This window comes from Amblyomma americanum, chromosome 1 (assembly GCF_052857255.1).
Source record: "Amblyomma americanum isolate KBUSLIRL-KWMA chromosome 1, ASM5285725v1, whole genome shotgun sequence".
Lineage (NCBI taxonomy): Eukaryota > Metazoa > Arthropoda > Arachnida > Ixodida > Ixodidae > Amblyomma > Amblyomma americanum.
The window spans coordinates 155562749-155583433 of record NC_135497.1 but is presented as its reverse complement, the minus strand read 5'-3'; the positions used below and the strand labels follow the sequence as shown (position 1 = coordinate 155583433).

The window sequence follows — 20685 nt, the reverse complement described above, 5'->3', positions numbered from 1 at the left end:
ACTGAAGATAAGGGCACGAGGCGATGCCTTCAACAAGTCTGTTGTTTTAGCTCACGTAAAAGCCAACTGCACAGGTTTGGGAGATGTTGCCTTGTGCTCGCAGCACAAGCTGTGAGCAGGTTGTAAGACAAGGCGTGCAGCACTGCAGTACAGCCACTTTTACACTGCTTTATTAGGTGCCAATAAGCAGTGAAAATTCGCTCTAACTTCAAGGCTGCCACATTACCAATGTGCAAAATGACAACTCTGAACAAATATATTTGGCAGGAGATATGACATACCTTGTACATGAACACTTTCCATGGTAGGTGGGCCACAGACTTCAGCTTATAGTTGAGGAACAGCTGGGGAAGCATGAACAAAAACCCGAAGGCATACACACCTGCACAGTAAAAAAAACATGACACAGCAAAAAATGAAAACAGTGCTCCATCCTGGTTTTATAAGCTGGACTTATTTACAGGAAGTAAATTTCTATTTACGAATACATATTTTTTTTGCTTTATTATATACTAAAACCAGCATCCAAAGACTGATTTGTTTCACCCTTTACCAAGTACTATAAGGTAATGGAAGAGAGGAAAAGAAAGGTTAAGTTTTTTAAATGAAGTAACAAATGGTGGCAATGAACTTACTCCAAGTTAAAATGTGTTAAATGTGAGAAGACCCATCATACATATCAGAGAACTTTGAGGGAAGTAGAAAGCAAAAAAATAGAAGAAAATTTTGTTTCCTTACGTATGATAGTTCTTTATTTGTCAAGTGTGTCACAAGGCATAGGGTTAGAAAGGGGAATGGGGATGCAGGAGATTGTTAAAAAGAGTTTCACTATTAAATTTGCAAATTGAGTCAATATAGTAAGATTTTAAATTATCGTGTCTTTCTCAACAAGATTTACTTCTTCAGTTATATGTGTTGCGTTATTAAGATAGAAATTATACCTCAATGAAATCATATGATGACCAATTATGTCTCCGTTTTTATATAGGGGCTGCTTCAATGAAGACAGTCAGCAATACGTAAAAGCAGGTGCCTCTAAGTTAAAATGACATTGTTTTGAGCATAGTAATGTGCCAGTGCCAGGCATCAGAAAAAAGGTAAAATATACGGGGTCACTTTTTTAACAGCTACAGAATTTTATTTTAAAAATTGTGAGAAATACATCGGAGCGATATGTGCAGGTCGATTGCAGGTCGATTGTACAGATCAATAATGAGACGATAACAAATAAAATTAAGTAATCATTTTATAAATTTTGATTTTAGGGGGCAAGTTTATACTGCGCAATTGAAGGCCATCGACATCGAAGGCGAGCCCTATTTCTCAATTTTCTGAATTGGCGACGTGGTTCAAAATACCAAACGTAAAGAATACGCATTTGAGAGCTTCTTGAGTTGGCTTTCATGTACTGCATATTTATAAAATGGCATAGTTTGCATTTTTTATGCACAAAATACAGACACTGTTTGTATACATGATGACTGAGAAGTAGCTAACTGAACTTTGGTGACGATTCCAGTGACGCCATTTTATAAATAGCAATGCATATTTATAAATGTGTATTTAAAGTTTTATATTTCAAACCACATTGCCAATTAGGAAAATTTAGAAACTGGGGTCACATTTGATGATGACAGGTTCAATCTTTGACCCTACAATCTAAAACAAAAAAAGATAAGTTTTAGTTATGCAGACTGTTGCAACACTAAATATGCACTATGCGAAAGCTGCTTGTTAAAGGGGTGTCGCCATGCTATAGACGATGCAGATTTACAATTAATTCTGACCAAAGAAGGAACATACATCATTCAAACTTGATACTGAAAAAGCAAGACTGCCTATGCTACCTCTGCATCAAATTCCAGCACAAATAAGCGAGCGGTTTAACTGAGAGAAGCATTTTACTGTGCATGTTTAGTGTTTCAACAGTCCATAGTTAATAATCAGTCAAAGCATTCTTTATTTTAAAACGCACAAGGCAGTACACAAAAGAAATATTTGGGTCAATAGCCGTGTGGCTAGTGAAACTCTAACGAAGTCTAATTATGAAGCTCTATCACGTAAATAAGGTCAGCCTTGCTGTACAATCCACTTGTACAGACTGCACCAATGTATCTATCGCAATTTTTAAAATAAAAACCTGTAAACATTACAAAAAAATCACCCAGTATTATATCAAGACAGCCTGTTGACTTAAATATATTAAGTAACGTTTTAACCACTAACGTTAGGCCCAACACTGTAATTAGAGATCTGTAGCTCATCGTTAGTAACAGCCATATAACATATTTTGAGACTTTAAAAAATACAATTCTGGTTGGTGCTGCAGCACCGACTAGAATGGCATTTGCAGTGCAAACAAAAACAACTACTTGAAAAAAAAAAAAAAAAACTGACAAGGCAAAGGCAGCTGTCACAACTTACCATTGGCAAGGCTGTGGATGCACCAGGAGTACCAGCTAAAAAAACGAAGGATAAACAATGCTTCATGCTTAACAAGCTCAGATACTGCATGACTACAGGGTCCATTATGAAAGTAACGCGCATTATTTTATTATGAAGCGACTATCTATGGCAGTGTGGTAAAACCGTTCGGGAAATGTGGCGAGGGTTCTGCCCTGCCAACGCAACCGGTTGCCAGTTTACTCCAAGTAGTGTGAGCGGATAACACGGTGCGATGGAGTGTTCGCTTGAACAGCGATACGCTATCAAGCTTTGCGTGAAACTTGGAAAGAATGCCGCCAAAACATTCCAGATGCTTCAAGAGGCCTTCAAGAACGACTGCATTTCAAGGTCACAGTCCAGGAGGTGGTAAAAGGCGTTCAAGGAGGGCCGAGAGGAGGTCGCCGATAAACCCCGTTCTGGACGCCCAACGACAACCAGAACAGACGAAAACGTGGATCGTGTATGGCGAGGGTTCTGCCCTGCCAACGCAACCGGTTGCCAGTTTACTCCAAGTAGTGTGAGCGGATAACACGGTGCGATGGAGTGTTCGCTTGAACAGCGATACGCTATCAAGCTTTGCGTGAAACTTGGAAAGAATGCCGCCAAAACATTCCAGATGCTTCAAGAGGCCTTCAAGAACGACTGCATTTCAAGGTCACAGTCCAGGAGGTGGTAAAAGGCGTTCAAGGAGGGCCGAGAGGAGGTCGCCGATAAACCCCGTTCTGGACGCCCAACGACAACCAGAACAGACGAAAACGTGGATCGTGTATGCGAAGTTTTGCGTTCCGACCATCGATTGAGCATCCAGCAAATTGCTGACACCCTACACATGTCCACATTTGCAGTACATGTGATAATGACCGAGGATCTGCAAATGTGCAAGGTCTGCACGAAGCTTGTGCCGAAAGTGTTGATGGAAGAACAGAAAGAACTTCCGAGTTTTGTGCTGCCAAGAATTGTTGGACATGATTCAAAATGAGCTTTACTTTCTTAATTCTGTCATAACCAGTGACGAATCCCGGATGTTCGAGTATGATCCAGAATTGAAAAGGCAGAGCAGCGAGTGGCATACAAAATCAATCCCCTGCTCAAAGAAAGCGCGCATGAGCAAGTATCGCACCAAAATGATGCTCACTGTCTTCTTTGACACCCGATAAATCGTCCATATTAAGTTTGTACCGCAGAGAGAAACTGTCAACTAAGCCTTTTACCTGGAGGTGCTCAAGAGATTGAAACGCCGGGACACATGCGTGAGAGCTGACATCAAAGATATGGTCAGGCTCCACCATGACAATGCCCCCAGCCACACGCCCTTCACCGTTACCAACTTCCTGGCCCAGAGCAACACCGTGGTGGTCCCCTATCCCCCTTACAGTCCCGACTTGGCTCCGTGCAACTTTTTTTTTTGTTTCCCCGACTGAAGAGAGCATGGAAAGGAAAGCACTGGGAGACCGCGGAAAACATCCAAAAGCATGTTACAGCGTTCCTGAGAGACATTCCGTCGAGGACGCCTTCCAGGCAGGGCAAACAAGTCTCCGCAAGTGTACTGATGCAGGGGGAGAGTATTTTGAAGAATTTTAACCATCTGTACAGGTTCGGTCAATAAATCTATTTTTCCCAGAAAATGTGCATTACCTTCCTAATGGACCCTGTATATGTTTCTATGACGCATTACACAAAAAAGCTGAAAGGTCACAGCGGTACCTTCAACTTCATAAAATGTAGTGGCAAAAACTCTTAACTACAGCTGCTACAGTAAACTGAATAGAAGCATCGACCAAGAGTGAAGTACAGGCAGGTATTGTAATACAGAGAGGAGAAGAAAAATGTGAGCCTCTTGCAGCATCATGTGGAAGAAGAGATGGCAACAGATTGTATCCCTGACCGCAGGAGGAGGTTAAAGGGGACTTCCACAACTGCCTCCCCCAAAACACCAATACTGGCCATTAAATCCACTGCTCCGTGACCACACCACACTATGCCCATGACTATACTCTTGAGGGCGGCACTATGATACACCAGATGCATCACCACCACTCTTTATGAAATCATTCCCAGAGCTAGCAAGAAAGCCTTGTCCCAGACCAGTTTCTACTATGTGCATTCTTCACTGTGCATGCATCCCTAAGGTTTGATGTGACATAACATGCCCGCACGTTCCGTCTCGCATCAGAATAGCACAGGATGTGTTCTTGGGGCACCTGTTTGAGTATCTGACTTTAATTGGTCACCGAGCTGCAGGTGGTGGCTCTTAAATGCCCGTGCTATGCGTTTGTGAGAGGTTCGGGCAATTGAAGTGCACTAAACAATAGATACACGTTTTCTGTTGCATCTAAACATCATCATCATAATCATCAGCCTGACAACGCCCACTGCAGGACAAAGGCCTCTCCCATATCTCTTCAATTAACGCTGCTCTGTGCCAGCCGTGGCCACCCTTCACTGTATGCAGCACTGATGCGATGTTGCCCCAAGGTTGTAGTGAGGCTGACGTAAGAATTCTGATGTGCCTTAGATCAGGCTTCACCCACCCACCTAACTTTCTGCCGCCCCCTGCTAAGCTTCCCTTCCTGTAGAATCCGGTCCATTACTCTTAAGGACCATCAATTACCTTGGCTCCACATTACGTGCCCTGCCCTAGCCCATTTCTTCCTCCCGATTTCGACTAGGATGTCATCAAGCCGCATTTGTTCCCTGACCCACTGTGCCCTTTTCCTACCTCTTGACTTTACACCTATCATTTTCGTTTTCATAGCTTGCTGCGTTGTCTTCAAGTTGAACCCTTTTCGTTATCCTCCACATTTCTGTCTCATAGGTGAGTACCGGTAAGATACAGCTGCTGTATACTTTTCTCTTGAGGGATATCGGTAAACTGCCATTCATGATCTGAGAGAACCTAAGCATATACAGCTGCTGTGATCTCAATTTTATTGCACTCTGCTGCAAAACTGATTCAAAATGTTTCGTCTTTTGACACCACAACATTGGCATGACAGGTACTCAACTGTTTGGCTGCACGACCACATACATACCACTTTGAATTAGTCATGGTGGAAAGAAGAAAAGCAGCTATTCTTTAATCGTATCTGGAGGTGTTAGCCTAGTGAGCTACAGCCTTTGTAAAAAGTTGCAATGTGGCTCGTTTCACATTACCAGTGCTCGAAATCTGAAGATGAGAGGAACTCACGTCCTCACTTCTCCGGGGCTCAGGACTTCTACAAGTGCTACATGAGCCCTACTACACGGCATAGAAGCAAAGCCCATGGACTGTATATTTTTGTCAAAGGCTACACCTGGCAGGCTACTCTAGATGAGGATGACAAAATGTGTAGTGATACACACACACATATTGGACACATGATTGTTCATGGGCAGCAAGTAGGTCCTTGGTCATTGAGGAGTCTTACAAGAACTTTCACTGTATGCAGCACTGATGCGATGTTGCCCCAAGGTTGTAGTAAGGATGACGTAAGAATTCTGATGTGCCTTAGATCAGTCTCTTCAATGTTCTACACGACGACAAAGAAAGACTCAATATGCACACTATATGTTCACTTTTTTTAAATAGCACATGGGAGGCCCTTTGGTGTTTTAGATTGTTCAGTTTGAACGAAGTACTGTAAACAAGTTCATTTTTGAAAAGGCCTAATTTTTGCATTTTTCACAAATAAAATACAGCTCGCGAAAAATTTGTCACACCAACATTTTGGGCAAAATGTTGACTTACAATTGCACGAAATACAGATATCCCCAAAACCAGCATGCCGTCCCTATCTGCTACTAGAAAAAAGAAATGCAGCAACAACCTCCCATGTGCAACTGAGTTACTCCTTCTAAAGGGATGTGCTGTTGTTTCTGGAAATGACTTTCTTTGCTCCAAACAGGCACAGCTAACTTGCTGGTGCTGAAATGGAAGCATTTTAGGGTAACCTCATTGATTCAAACTGCAAGAGAGATCGAAAACTTGATCAAACAAAACTAAATTCAAGCTTAAAGGGAGCCTCTTCACTAGCGATGCTGGAATTCTGCGGAAGTCTGCACATTGCGCCCGCGTGGTTTCGAATTCGTACTGTTTTTGAATGTCTTACGCCGTACGAACTTGAACAGTAGTCAGAGTTCGCGGAACTCATCTGTGCCGAGTCTTTCGTCCCCAATACGAGAAGAGGTAGCAGTGAAGCGCATGGGAGGCGTACGGCCTCATGGAGGCGGCGAGCACGGGAGGAAATGGTGGTGCATTTCAATGCGAGGTCAGCGTACCTGTGAAAAAGCGCACTGCAACCCTGACCCTCCTACTGTAAAACCGTAAACAACTGGCGTTTCGATGACAGGCAAGACGCCTCTCACTATACGCAAGCCACCGCAGAGTGCATATCACCGGACATGATGTCAATTTTGGCTCTAGTCGCTAGGCCTAATGACGAAGGCCGCCGTCGATGGAGTGCTTGCTTCGGCTGTTTCTCGGTTCTTATTGTTTCGCCATCTTCATGTTCTCATTCCGGGCCCATCATACTGCGTGAGCAGCACAGTTCTCGCAGCGATATGTTTGCTCTCTCATCTAGACTGTGTAGCAATCCTTGTGTTCATCGGCGATATGCCGATCGAGGGCAGCACAGCCAGGCCGAGCTCGTGAAAGCGGTTGCCGCCCGTCGTTTGTGCACGTGTCGGGTGGCGAAATTTAGTTATAAGGAGCTTTAAAATGTGTGCTATACAGCTGACCCCTTCCTCCAACATATTAGAGATAAGTTCGTAATTCTTTCAGTGAAATTTGATTTTACGGCCTGCCTGATTTTTCGGTCATTTTAACGGTCCCTAGAGGGTCCGAAAAATCGGTCATTGACTGTAGTTAGTATGTGCTACATTAAGGCGAATCCGATGAAGGCATGTGCTGTCTTAACTGCCCATGCCAAGAACCATGTAGAGATCACAGTTCAGGTTGAAATGACAAAGGTTTCGTTTATGGTTTATAGGGGTTTAACGTCCCAAAGCGACTTAGGCTAAGGGGGACGGCGTAGTGAAGGGCTCCGAAAATTTCGACCACCTGGGGTTCTTTAATGTGCACTGACATCGTACAGTACACAGGCCTCTAGAATATCGCCTCCATCGAAATTCGACCGCCGCGGCCGGGATTGAACCCGCGTCTTTCGGGTCAGCAGCCGAGCACCATAACCACTGAGCCACCGCGGCAGCCTGAAACAACAAAGGAGACTATGGTGAAAATCTGTATCATAACCACATGGTGCCTCATAAGCACCAGGTGAGAGCTGCTAGAAGTCTTGCACCATGGCTTTGAGAGAGGGAAAAGGCACACTGGGGGGCAATTGCATCAAATTTTTATTCTTGGTTCTTGATGGCTATGTTAACGTTTGTCCAGCAGTAAACGATGCATTATTACAGAGGAAATTGGACGTAACAGAGGAACACTTTTTTTCTTCTGCCACTTGATTCAAACTCGTGGTGGCGAGATTCAAAATACACCCTGTGATCGCCGTTTGACGGTGAATGGCAGTGTAGCCTCGCCTCCGAGATCCATGGAAAAATAAAAATTATTCCTGAAGCACCGCAGTGTGCTAACGAAAGCAGCCAGTGGTGGCGACACCTATACTTCATTTTCTGAGCTTTCCTAGTTTATAAAAACTCTTGTGTTCAGTGAAAGTAGTGTCTTTGTCATTAGAATGCAGTAACCTATTGATACAAGTCAACTTCAATTTGTCCTCAGTTCCTCTTTAAAGCAACAGGAAAGCAGTACTACTTCCCTTAGTCTGGTTTGCTATGACACTAAACTCTATAGACTTTTTCTATGATCCTCAGGAAAACCGGTTTTTTGGGCTGTAGGGAGAACATTGGGGAGCTCAATCCTCAACTCTTTCCTGTACCATGAGCACGGCTCAGTGCCCAATATGGCGGCACCCATGGACCTGTTTTTTAAGAGGTCTACAGGACACAGAGTGCTGGTCAGGAAATGCCATATTATTTTTGTTAATGTATGAGAACCAATTCGAAGTGGTCTACACTGTACTACAAGCCTCTGTCACTGAAAGTGTACAGCTCACACACTCCACTTTCAAATATGAACTGCTACAGATAATGCACATATCATACACCACCTTAATAATAACTGTTTTACTGGATTTTTTATTTTTTACATGGTATCTCTAAATGACAGCTTTCTAAACCTGTTTCTCAGACGCACCACACTGTGCGCATGGTAAATTGGCATGTTATTCATGCACTAGCATAGCATGTTGCATCTACATGATGGCCTTTTACAGTGCAGTAATAATGCAGACTTAGTTCACGGTACTTCCTGCACTTGCAAGAAAAGCAGGACAGGCCACATATAGGCAAACCAGTCATTTTACATGAGGACAGTAGTAGCGCTGGACTGCTCCAAATTATTTCAAATTATAACATAACACGACTAAATGCCATAAATTTTCAGTATGATTTTTTCAGATGGCTTGCAGCACAAGTGAGTTTGAACCCTGTAGGTTTCAGGAACAAAGAGCCTGCAGCAAGTGAACAGCATGTAAACAGCATGCTTTCCACAGGGACTTGTAGTTCTCTGAAAGTGCAGTGCAGTTCTCCTTTCAACTTACCTTTTGTAAGACTGGTAAACAAGGGAGTATACAGCACCCCACGCACACAGGGGGTACAGTAAGTAGGACAGGTACCGCATGGCCTGCAGAAAGTCAAAGACATGCATCTCAGATTGCTCTTTTCCCCAAAGGTGCAGTTGCTACAAGAAAAAAAAAAGTGCAGTAAAATAGGCTGCTGGGCTAGCTGGTTCATGTCTTATAAAGGTAAAATTGAAAAAATTGTAAAAAGATACACAGGAAAACAGGCTTTATGGTGAAACTGTATCACAACCTAGTAGCTTTGCTACATAGCGGCAAGGGTTTGTTTACCTCTGAACTTCCACAGCATGACAGCCTACACTTTTCAGATTTACATCTTAAGTTTGCTTGAAGTTCACTGCCGTCTGCAGTCTCCACAGAGCCGTCAGCTTGCGACATGCTCTGTGCATGGCAGTGTTGCCGAATTTCAAGAAGAAAAAATAACACCCTTCCAAAACTTTCCTTATTCATTGGGCAGAGCCTAAGGGTTGTAAAGACATTTTTTGTGTATTTTTGCTTAGACCACCAAGCGAACATTTTGCTGCTCAAAACTGACCTTTTCGATAAAGTGAGAAAACCGAGGTGTGAAGGAAGCCAGCGCAGCGGAGTTCGCGTCATTCAAGCGTGGAGGTTACATTGTGTGGATTTTTTTTCTCCTTACCATGCTCAGTATTTTTGACCAAAAATATGTTTTAAATGTTTGTTTTATGCATATAAATCTATGTAAAAATTTTGCCATTTTCAACAAAAAATTTCAAAATCTGATTTTTTTTAGCACTTTTATGAGTGCTATATTTTTCATGTTATCAGCTATTTTGAGATATAATGCTTTCCGACAACCTCTGCCACCCTCCGGCCTTCTATAATCACAATTGAAAGCATTCAGCTATTTGAGATACTAATAAGAAAAATGTTGCTCACTTCATCCTCTACTGCTTATATCGAAAAATAAAAGTGCCTTCAAGACATGAAAATATTTTTCAGAAAAAAAGTATGCCAGTAAGTGTAATCTTTAAGTGTAGGGAACCTGTGAGATTTTTTTCCAACAAAATACCTGATGGTCCAAAGAATGCTGGATCATTTGACATGGGCCACACCATGCTACATCTACGCCAACAGCTAGACAGGCACACTCCTATTTTTCTTTCTTCCGTTTACTAAGATGCATCCTTTATTAGAATTTCAAAGCTGTTATGTACTGTCTTTGCCAAAAATTAGGAGCCCACCGCATAGGGGTGCAAAGCGGCTGTGTGGCTGAGTGGCACCACTAACGTCACCTGAATGCACTTGCTCCAAGGGTATAGAGAGTGAGGAGGATAGTCTCTTTCTCTAGGGCGGCTGAGAGAGAGGGACTTGCTCTGGCTTCGTGAAAGTGCGGCATTTGCATTGTTGCTTCCTTAACAACAACTCTGCATGAGGGCACTTGCACAGTGTCACTCTCCAGGCGCTCTAAAACCAGCATGCGTTATGCAAACAGCCAAGATGCCACGACCACTCAATCATGAGTCTTCAGAACTGTTTTGCATAACAGCTGCCAAGCCATAAAGAAGCTAATGTGGTCCTCGCGTGTTGAGCGCATAAAAAAATGGCCTCAAGTCGGCTTCCTGTCCTGCTGTTTGGGATGCCCAGAATTTTTTGCGCCTCTTAACTGCGCTTTGTGTTTGCTTCCAGCCATAAGATCCGTGAACTTACCATCTGCTATTTTCTTAGCACCACAGACACATTTACTAAATTTCATTGCATCCTGTGCACTGTATAGCCTTTGTCAAAAGTTTGGAGAGTACCGCAACCGTGGCAGGAGCAGGAGCAGTGCTATCAGTGTTCAATGGTACTGACATATAGTGCTGGGTGAGGAGCAATATCGATCTAGGCCTTGCACTCTTGTTGATAGCAGGGTCTCATGAAAGCTAGAGCGTCGATCAGCTGTTTATGCAGTTGCTACCTGCTCAACAAGTGCGCTGCAGGTACCGAGAGACTTTGCAAAGTCTCAATATGCAGGCACATTTTGAGATATGCCTACTCTTTTAGGCGATGTTATGGTAATTGTCATGTGGGCAACCGCAAAAACAGTGGTGTTCTTCATGAAATGTCTTTCATCCCTTCCTAATATTCGACCTGAAGCTACTTCTCCTTACTTCGTACTTCTTAAATTATAATAAAACCCCTGATATGTCGAGAATGTTCAACAGCCCAGCAAGGGAACAACAGTTCACAATTGGCAGCGAGAGCCTAGAAATTGTGACGGAATACGTCTATTTAGGGCAGGTAGTGACAGCTGATCCGGATCATGAGAGGGAGATAACTAGAAGGATAAGAATGGGGTGGAGCGCATATGGCAAATTCTCGCAGATCATGAGTGGCAGTTTACCAATTTCCCTCAAGAGGAAAGTGTACAACAGGATAATCTTACCAGTACTCACTTACGGGGCAGAAATGTGGAGGCTAACGAAAAGAGTTCAGCTTAAGTTAAGGACAACGCAGCGAGCCATGGAAAGAAAAATGAGAGGTGTAACGTTAAGAGATCGGAAGCGGGCAGAGTGGGCGAGGGAACAAACACGGGTTAATGACATCCTAGTCGAAATCAAGAGAAAGAAATGAGCTTGGGCAGGGCATGTAATGCCAAGGCAAGATAACCGCTGGTCCTTAAGGGTAACGAAGTGGGTTCCAAGAGAAAGTAAGCGTAGCAGGGGGCGGCAGAAGGTTAGGTGGGCGGATGAGATTAAGAAGTTTGAAGGAAAAGGGTGGATGCAGCTGGCAAAGGATAGGGTTAATTGGAGAGACATGGGAGAGGCCTTTGCCCTGCAGTGGGTGTAGTAAGGCTGATGATGATGATGATGTCGAGAAGACACGCTCGCTTCCTCCCGGTTGTGGTTTCATTTCTGAAGTTTAAAGTAGCACTGCGTTTCACTGTTCTGTACATACCAGGGTTGTTTCAAGCATTTTCTCATCTCTGAGATGGCACCACACGACATAACATTGTCAAATTCATCCCACAGACCAGGTCAACAAGCCCTGTGAGCTTGTCCAAAGAATAGCAAATACTGGCGTTTTCCATAGCAGGAATGCAAGAAAAAAACGTGCACATGCATCATGAAAGGAGGCATGCACTGTTACGTTACGTAATCTGGAGGTAGCCGATTGTGACTGCTTAAACCAAGTGAATGTGAATGGAGCTTCCAATTTTCCATGCGCTTTGATACAACGTTTAGGCACCCATTAGGCTTTCAGTCCATTCAACGTGCTAAACATCATTGACTGCTATCACTTTTAAAGCAGTGCAGTGGATTGCCTTCGTGTCTTTCCCCCATATAGAAAGTGCAGCACTTCTAGCCGCATCTATTGGGAATCATTATGTTTTTTCGTCGCTAGCAGGCAGGCTCCACACTTCTGGCTGCCATGCAAGGTGAACCAGATTGCATCGAATGATCTTGACTGCGCTTGACAGCTTCAAGCATGTTCACGACACTTTGCAGCCTTATAAGAGCATTACCTATAAATTTATTAGTCACCTATATAATGCTGTGCGAAGAAAAGGTATCGTTATTTTGTTCCTGAGGTGCGTCGATATAATGTGTTGCTATTGAAGGCACTGTTTTGCTCTATTCTTTGCCGACACAAGTCCGCTTTTGAAGCACTCTCCACTCATTGCCCCTGAAAATAATAAAAATATCGCTAAACAATTACATGCTTCTCATTAATACATCTATACAATGCAGCCCTAGTACACTTTTACAATTTGTGATTTTGCTATTGCTTCTTGTGTTTTTTCAGTCATGCTAGTGGTGATGGCACAAGTGGAAAGGGAACGTGGGCAGCCTTCACGCCGGGCAGCTTCAATTTAATGGACGACAAGGCGTAAGGTCGCAGTGACATTGCATGAGTGTCTCTGTGGCGGTAAGCAAAAAGCAAATGGTAAATTCATGCAGCTTATGGCTGGGAACAAACACAAAGTGCAGGTAAGGAGCGTAAAAAAAACCACGAGTGTCCTACACTGCTAAACACGAAGTCAGCTCGAGGCCGTTTTCTTATGTGCTGAACATGCGGGGACCACATTAGTCTCTTTACGGCTTGGCGGCTGTAACGCTAAACTGTTCTGACAACTAATGTTCGAGTGGCCGCAGCAGCTTCGCTATTTGCACAGCATGAGCCGGTTTCGGAACACCCAGAGAGCGATGCTGTGCTTTGGCTAGATGCAAGCGCCCTCATGGAGAGTTGTTGCGAAGGAAGTGACAATGCAAATGCCACAATTACTTCCATGAAGCCAGTGGGGCTCCCTCTCTCTCAGCCACATGAGAAAAAGACAGACTACCTCCCTCACCCTCTATACCCTCGGAGCAAGCGGGCTTGAGTGACTGGAGCGCCGCCACTCGGCCCCGCAGCCGCTCTGCACCCCTGGGCCACTTTTGACAAAGATTGTACCATCAGTTGAAGTTTCCAGCCCAAAGCACCCATGACCAAAGTGGGCATTAAGTTGTACAGTGACAATGATTACAGGAGGAATTGTGCTTAGGCTGTCTAGCTTGCATGAATGAAGGAATCAGAACAGCTGTTCTTTTTTTTTAAAAAAGTTATGCAGTGTTTAACCACAGTTATACCGAAAGGTTAAGCGATAACATTTTGGCAATGGCCCGGGTGAAATTTCGCAAATGACTCAGGCCAAATTTGGAGGTCACCATCGTGTCGGGCATGCTCATTATGGTTGAACATCGATTTTGGCTCAAATCGGGCAAGGTCCAATTTCAGGGGTGGGTTTGGCTGGGAAGCTGTGTGAAAGCACCGATTTGTGCTACTTAGAAGACGGCAATGAGCAGATAGTGCCATTGGACCAAGCAGATGGAAGTTGATGAAAACTACGTTCTGCAATGCACAGCATGAGAGCGTGGTGCAGTTTAACACGAGGTGTTCAGCTGTGGCAATAGCCGTGATCTTGCGCAGCGCCTTGTGAAGCTGATCTGGCTGTCGCCAGTCGTGGATGGATTTCTTTCTCTGCCTCTTTTTTCTATCTAGGCACATTTTGACCTTGTCTAGACTGAATATCAATTTCAGACATTGGACAGGTAATGTGGTGTTGTGCGGGGTTGGTGCATCGAGTAGAGCTATCACTCTAAAAGACACATATGACCACACCAGGATATAAGCACCTTGGCCAGGACACTGCTGCTTAATTTTATACACAAAGTTTCAGCACAGCTGTCATGTGACAGCGTTGCATGTGTTTAACACAGATGATGGTGGTGATAATAATGCAGAAGAGGAAATATGAAGTGCCAAAAAATGCATGGATAACAGAAGAAAGACAAACACAAGCACTGACAGCATTTGACATTTAACAAATACATTTGACAAATGCTGAGCATTTGATAACATGCAGCATTTGAAAAAGTATACAGCACGTTCTTTCAAGCAGGCGAGTTAATTTGCACTTGGAAGGAATAAGAGCACAACAAATGAGAAGGACAGTGAGTGATAAGAAACAAGTGCTTCCAAAGTAGTTAGTCTGTGACCATGTCAGTTTCCCTTGCTTGTTCCACTCTTAGTGCTCTTTTCCCATCTTAGATATTACACACTGCCCCCTTCTTTGCTTGAATGTTGCAAAATTACAAGCTTTACTGAAATATGCAAACTAAATATACCATATGCATGTCTTAAATGTGAACATACCTCAGAGTCCAGCTCCTGGGTCTTTGTTTCTTCAGCGCTTATAGAGCCAAACTGCAAGAAAATAAATAAAAAAAAGCTATTGCTATGCAACTCTCAAAATTATGCTATAATAACCATTTATACTCAAGATTTTAACAAATTTGTTCTTTTCTTATTCCTTGCCCTTCAAAAAATTTTGGAGCTTTGGAGCTGCCTCCAGTATGTATGTATGTAGCATGACACACAGTTGAATGGGCATGGCAAAAACTCCTGTACTTTTCATTTCACCCTTTTCCAGGGTGCAGAAGTGACGATAGCTGCAATCCCCCCATAGAGCGCTCCACTTCAGGCTGACTGGATCACATGACTGCATCACATGGTGCCACAACCACAGGCAAAAGCACATTCTCAATTCTTGAAAGTGACCACTTCAAGGCCTACATGTCCCTTATGCAGTGATGGGAGTGGCCAAGAACATTTTGCAGCAGGCTTTGGGCAAACAAAAATTCCATTTGGAGCAGCTTCCTTGTGTTCTGTAGCAGGAGCCCAATACTAATAAATAATGCAAAACTGCAAATATGCAGTGTGCTTTATCTAACTTCTGCCAAGGTTTCAAAAACCACAACGCGCTGCACGAAGACTTCAATGATGCATGTTTGCACACATTCACCTTGCCCAGGTATGCATATTTTCTAAATGTGCCTTCTTTAAAGTTGTTTAAAAGTGATAAAAAGTAATGTTTGCTTCCTAAATTAGGCGAGTAATGTTCTGGACAAAAGTACAGCACACTGAGAAATGCCCATTTTAGTTGTTTTCTTCAGAGTAACTTTAGTAGTTTTTTTTCTTTATCCTTAAAATAAAGCCCCTAAGATTTTAAATTTGTAGTGTGACTACGCGCTTTCACGGCTAGCACCCTCAAATGTGCTCCAATTAAGAAAACTCAGTTACAGAAAATTGCAATGAATGAACAGGCCACCAGTCACAGATTGTTTCTGGATGAGTGCCGGTAATTAGCTTCATTAGAATTATGATGCTGCAGCAGAGAGCACCGTGAAAAAGCATAGCAAGGATAAAGGTTATTGCTGTCTATCATGGTGGTGCCTCTTCCTACGAAGTGCCTTGTTGCACATGAACTGTCCTTGCCTATAGGACCACGGCTAATTTTCTCTGCCCTTGGTCTCATTGTTGCCGTGTGCACTTCGCCCGCTTCACTGCTTCCTCTTCAAGTGTTTGTGACTAGGGGACTCGGTTCGAATGGTTTCCTTGCACTGTAACTATAATTCAAGCTCATTTGATGGCACACGTCTGAAAAAAATACAAGGTCGTGAACACGCATGCAAAATGTGGACACTGCATGCCAATCCGGGCAAAATGACACCCGATCATAGGAACTTGTCCAACTTAGTTTGAACTCTGAATGAACGAGCTCTCTCCCCTGAGAGTAACAAAGTTCTACTGTACCTACTGGAAGCTCGTATATTGATGGTGTTGTTACAGCAAGCGTGAGGTAGGGCTATGAACTTGAGCCGAACTCATCCGAGAGCTAACAGTAATATGGTGGCCCAATGGAATGTGTGACAGTGTGCGAAAGCCAGATAATTCTAGCAGAGCCAATATTTAGCACTGGTTAGCTTAAGAGCCCTGTATTTTTGCATGTGCATTTACCACATTCAGTTTGGACAACAATGACAGCACCGCCTAGGCAGATTTGAAAAATGCGCACACACTGCATACTAACTGTCAGTAGGCGGTAAAAGGCTACAAAGTGAAACAGGGCAGATACGATCAGTTATCTTTCTCGTCACATGTCGAGAAAAGAAATCAGAGCCAGGCCAGTACATTAAGTGGTAGCCTCTGCCATCCTGCATTCACCATGGCTTTGGTTGCTAGAACAGTACTTTAGTGCAGCATTGGTGCAATTTCATCAAAAACACCTGTTTGTAGCACCATGTAGCAAGTTTTATAAAATGGCGCAGGTTGGCGCAATTGGTGCAGCATCTCCAGCACAGCTAATGGTTCAAGGCCACCTGGGCGGCACTCTCTTTGGCCAGCAGGAGAACATGGAAGTCTTCAGTTACAACATACCATGCTGTTTATATAGGACAATGCCTCTCATACAGCTACCACTGTATTTGCAACAGAGATGGTAAATACACATGCTTTTCCTATGTTCCTAGCACACTACTCAAGATAAAAATAATGAGTACTGGGCCTAAATGGCAGATTTGAAAAATGCGCACACACTGCATACTAACTGTCAGTAGGCGGTAAAGGGCTACAAAGTGAAACAGGGCAGATACCCTATACTTTACATTCTTGCCAGCGGTGTTATTATCAGTGCTATAAACCCTTCTCTATGTGAAGCAATGCAACAAATGACAACAAGCTACATATCACATTCCTAAAATTTTAAAACTATTTTACTTACACAGCTGCACAGATGTTTTTCTGCAGCAAGCAAAAACAATGCCAATGGAAACGAACCTCAATCCAAGGTCTCCAGCTGGACCAATGCACAGAGATCTTGAAAGCCTTGGTCACCTTCCAGACCTGTAACAACAAATGACAGCTGAAGTAGGAGATTGCACAGCAGCTGCATATGTATGCAAGAACTGCGTACATGGCTTATTTTACATAGTGGAAATGCAACAAATTGTCATGATATAGTATTAAGAGCAAACAATATTGTTTTTTGCTGGGTCTGAACAAAGCCCCTTCAAACAACACGCTAGAGATCTCCATAAAATCACCTTGAACAGCAGAGATACTGAGTTACAAGAAAAAACAATGCAAGATGAAAATCAAGCACTAACTGTAGGTGCTGCTTGCCTGTCCTATTGTCTGAACTGCAAGCAGGAAATATTTACCAAAAACAGTTCAATGACACCAAAAGTCAAGATGTTATAATCATGAATATAGCATGTATGGCAGACAGAGTTTAACGTTTCAAAAATGGGTTACGCTGCTATGGCTGAAAGTTAAGCTCAGATATACAACTGTAAAGCTGTTTCAAATAAGCCAGAAGTATCCACAAGCTAAAACAGCTGTCTTCAATGATAGCATTCTTTAGTGGCACACACCTCATCATGTTCCAGACTATATTCAAACAAGCAGTTGACGCTTGACACTGTTCCACCAAGATTATTCTTGACTGGATGCCCTTTTTGTCAAACCCTTGATTTTGTTTCACGCCTTTATCAACATGTTTTGCTCCAGAGCTTTCAATGAAGGCTCCTCCCCACTTAAGCTTTCTAGTGACAACTGCAGTCAATTAAACAGTAGTCAGAGTTGGGAAATGCATGCAATACATACTTCAATAATTGCTCCAACGGCGCTTGTGGCAAGCACAATGCGGCTCGTGTCTTCATCGAGAAGGTAGAAGAAAATGATAACTTGGCTAAAACCTCGCCACAGTACAGCCTTTACAGAGAGGCCTTCAAATGTTTTGCGACCACGCCAAAAGTTGACATCATTTTTGAATGCCAAGAAGTCAAACAGCAACTGCAAGCAACAAATTGTCAGGATGCATGGTTATAAGAGGGTAACACCATTAAGTGTGGTAGTAATGGGAAAAAGGACCACCAATCCAACAAGCTGAAAGCCTTCATTATACAGAAGTCAAGACACTTGGAGTCAAAGGCAACAGTCAAAAGACTGTGAGCAATACTGCACTACATTCGATACTAAGTTTAAGGCTACAGAAGAATTAGACAACACTGCTGCCTAAACATCAATGATAGCGCAAAATCTAGTTCACTTCAATCACATATGTTAGTTAAAACTGATGCTGTCCTCCCAACTCAGTGGAGTGATGCCACCTAAAATGTTTCAGGTTAATTGTGCATGAGGAATGCATAACTGATCTAATGTGACAAAATGCTGCTATATACTAGAGCATCAGTTTACAATCTTATATCTCAAGTTGACTGTTGAGCAATGGATGACACTGCGCTTCTTAGACTGTTACTAATATCTCTACATTATAAAAGCACTTCATGTCAGTCTGGCTATGAGCCACTTCAAGCACTGATGTGCACCATGGTGGCATCAAATGGCCAAGGAAGTAGTAAGTGAAACAGGAAGATGTACTGCTTGTAAAAATGGACTGAATGTCTAACGTTGATACGACCAGTGTCATTCTTTAGCTGACCTGTAGCCATTATGCTGATAATCAGTACCTTATGACATACTGGCAGGAGCTGCCATCATGTACAGGCGTGGCCAGAATAATACTGAGCACTGGAACGGTCGCAGATCTGCGGAGAACTGCTTATGCGCGCTACCTAGCATGAGCGTCGGGAACTGTGCGTGTCAGCACACGCAGAGGTGCGCCGAGGCACGGAACCACTTTTTTGCTGCAGGCCTATCGGCGTCACTGCTTAACGTATAGTCTGCATGCTTGCAGCAAAGGAAAGGTTGTGCGCTTCGTAGCGCAACACAGCTTGGCGCTGGGCGCGCGACATCGACGATAAACTCAGCCCGCTTGGAGGAAGGCATCACCTGGCCGAATCGCTCGGAACAGCTCGGCATCTTTCGAGCAAAGATAACGCCAGGGTTGAAGCAAAGAGTGTGGCTCGGTGGCGGGCACTCTCGCTGTGTGTGGAAAGCTAAGTGTTTCTTTCTGTCGTTGATAGGTGGCGCTTAGATGCAGTTTCTCCCTGGTGCGTCGCCTGTCGCGTGTTCTATTATTCTGGCCACGCCTGTACAACCACCAAGGGCATGGCCATTGCTAAAAATGGTATGGTATGTGTAGGTGTTGGACTTTTTGGTTCTCATTTTATGAAAATTCGGTGGACTTTTTCCGAGTTTTTTTTTTCACAGTGCAGTTTTCATTTTTGAGTGAATATTACTTCCCAAGGATGTATTACTTGTTGTTTTTTTCAGTGATATAATGTCCCATTGCTGTGCAGTCAAAATTCACATAGATTTTGTCATGGATTTTCCAGCAGCCTGAGCATTGTATCTACCAGTGATACAAACACAAATGGTTGTTAATTACTGGTAAAACAATTATGACTGTGCTTGCAGAAGGAAATACTATTGCCAATAAAAAAAAATGTAGACAAGAATGCAAATGGAAGGCAATTCCTAAAAGGTGGATTTCCAGGGCTGCATGTTGATGACGGTGATGGAACTGCTGCTTTATTGTCACGGTAACAAGAACATGATTTTTTCGTGAAACTTACGAATTGCATCGAGTGTCCTTGCACGCAGTGGAGAAACTTCCTTAACCAAGTAACCGCCCTAAATGGGTGATGACAGTGAGGAGTGCGAAGCCAGGGGAAGAAAATGGGAGCCACTTCTGTCCCAGCTAATTGGAGAACCTCCATTGATGCTGTTATTTCACCTCCGCCTGCTAGGAACTAGGGGTGTGCAATATTGAAATTTTCAAATACGAATCTAATATGAATATGAAGAAAAAATGGCTTCGAATATCGAATCGAATATCTGGTCAGCACAAAAACTAAATTCAGAAAACACAAAACAAGCAAACATTGTTGCTCATACTTTTTTCAAAATAATGTATGGCCTTTGCAAGTGAAATAAACAAAACTAGACTGCCTGAGCACCGTATAAAAAAAAAACATGATGTGCGCAGAAATGTATACCACTTAATTAAACAGCACAACAGTATCCAACCTGTAATGTGGTCAGGCAAAATGAAATCCATAACATGACAAGACTGGAAACAAAAATAACATTATGACTAGAAAAACCTCAGGAATTCGGAGTTCAAAGAACCGACAGAAATGCCTAGCTTATTCGAAGGTTGGTTTATCGTGCAAACGCGTGTAATCCCGTGACAAGCACCGAGTTTCGGCGTGCTGGAAGACATCGCAAATATGCGAGATGGGAACACACGTTGACGTCGGAATGGCAAGACTGCTTCTAAAAAAGAAAAAAAAAAAGACCAGCGACGCGTCAGTCAGCGTCTGAAAGCGGCACGGTACTGAGATTGGACTACTGGCGAATGCGCGGGCCGACA

General features: G+C 43.3%; 1 protein-coding gene across 1 annotated transcript in view; it reads right to left on the bottom strand.

Annotated features, from left to right (window-relative positions):
* Positions 1–20685, bottom strand: part of LOC144113991 (lipid scramblase CLPTM1L) — a 70477-nt gene that overhangs the window by 19252 nt on the left and 30540 nt on the right. The window contains exons 9-14 of the mRNA XM_077647413.1: positions 18012–18200; positions 17184–17249; positions 14721–14771; positions 9042–9124; positions 2425–2459; positions 282–382 (exon numbers count right to left, since the gene is read on the bottom strand). Of these exons, the coding sequence (XP_077503539.1) occupies positions 282–382; positions 2425–2459; positions 9042–9124; positions 14721–14771; positions 17184–17249; positions 18012–18200 (525 nt within the window). The remainder of the gene's footprint in view (positions 1–281; positions 383–2424; positions 2460–9041; positions 9125–14720; positions 14772–17183; positions 17250–18011; positions 18201–20685) is intronic.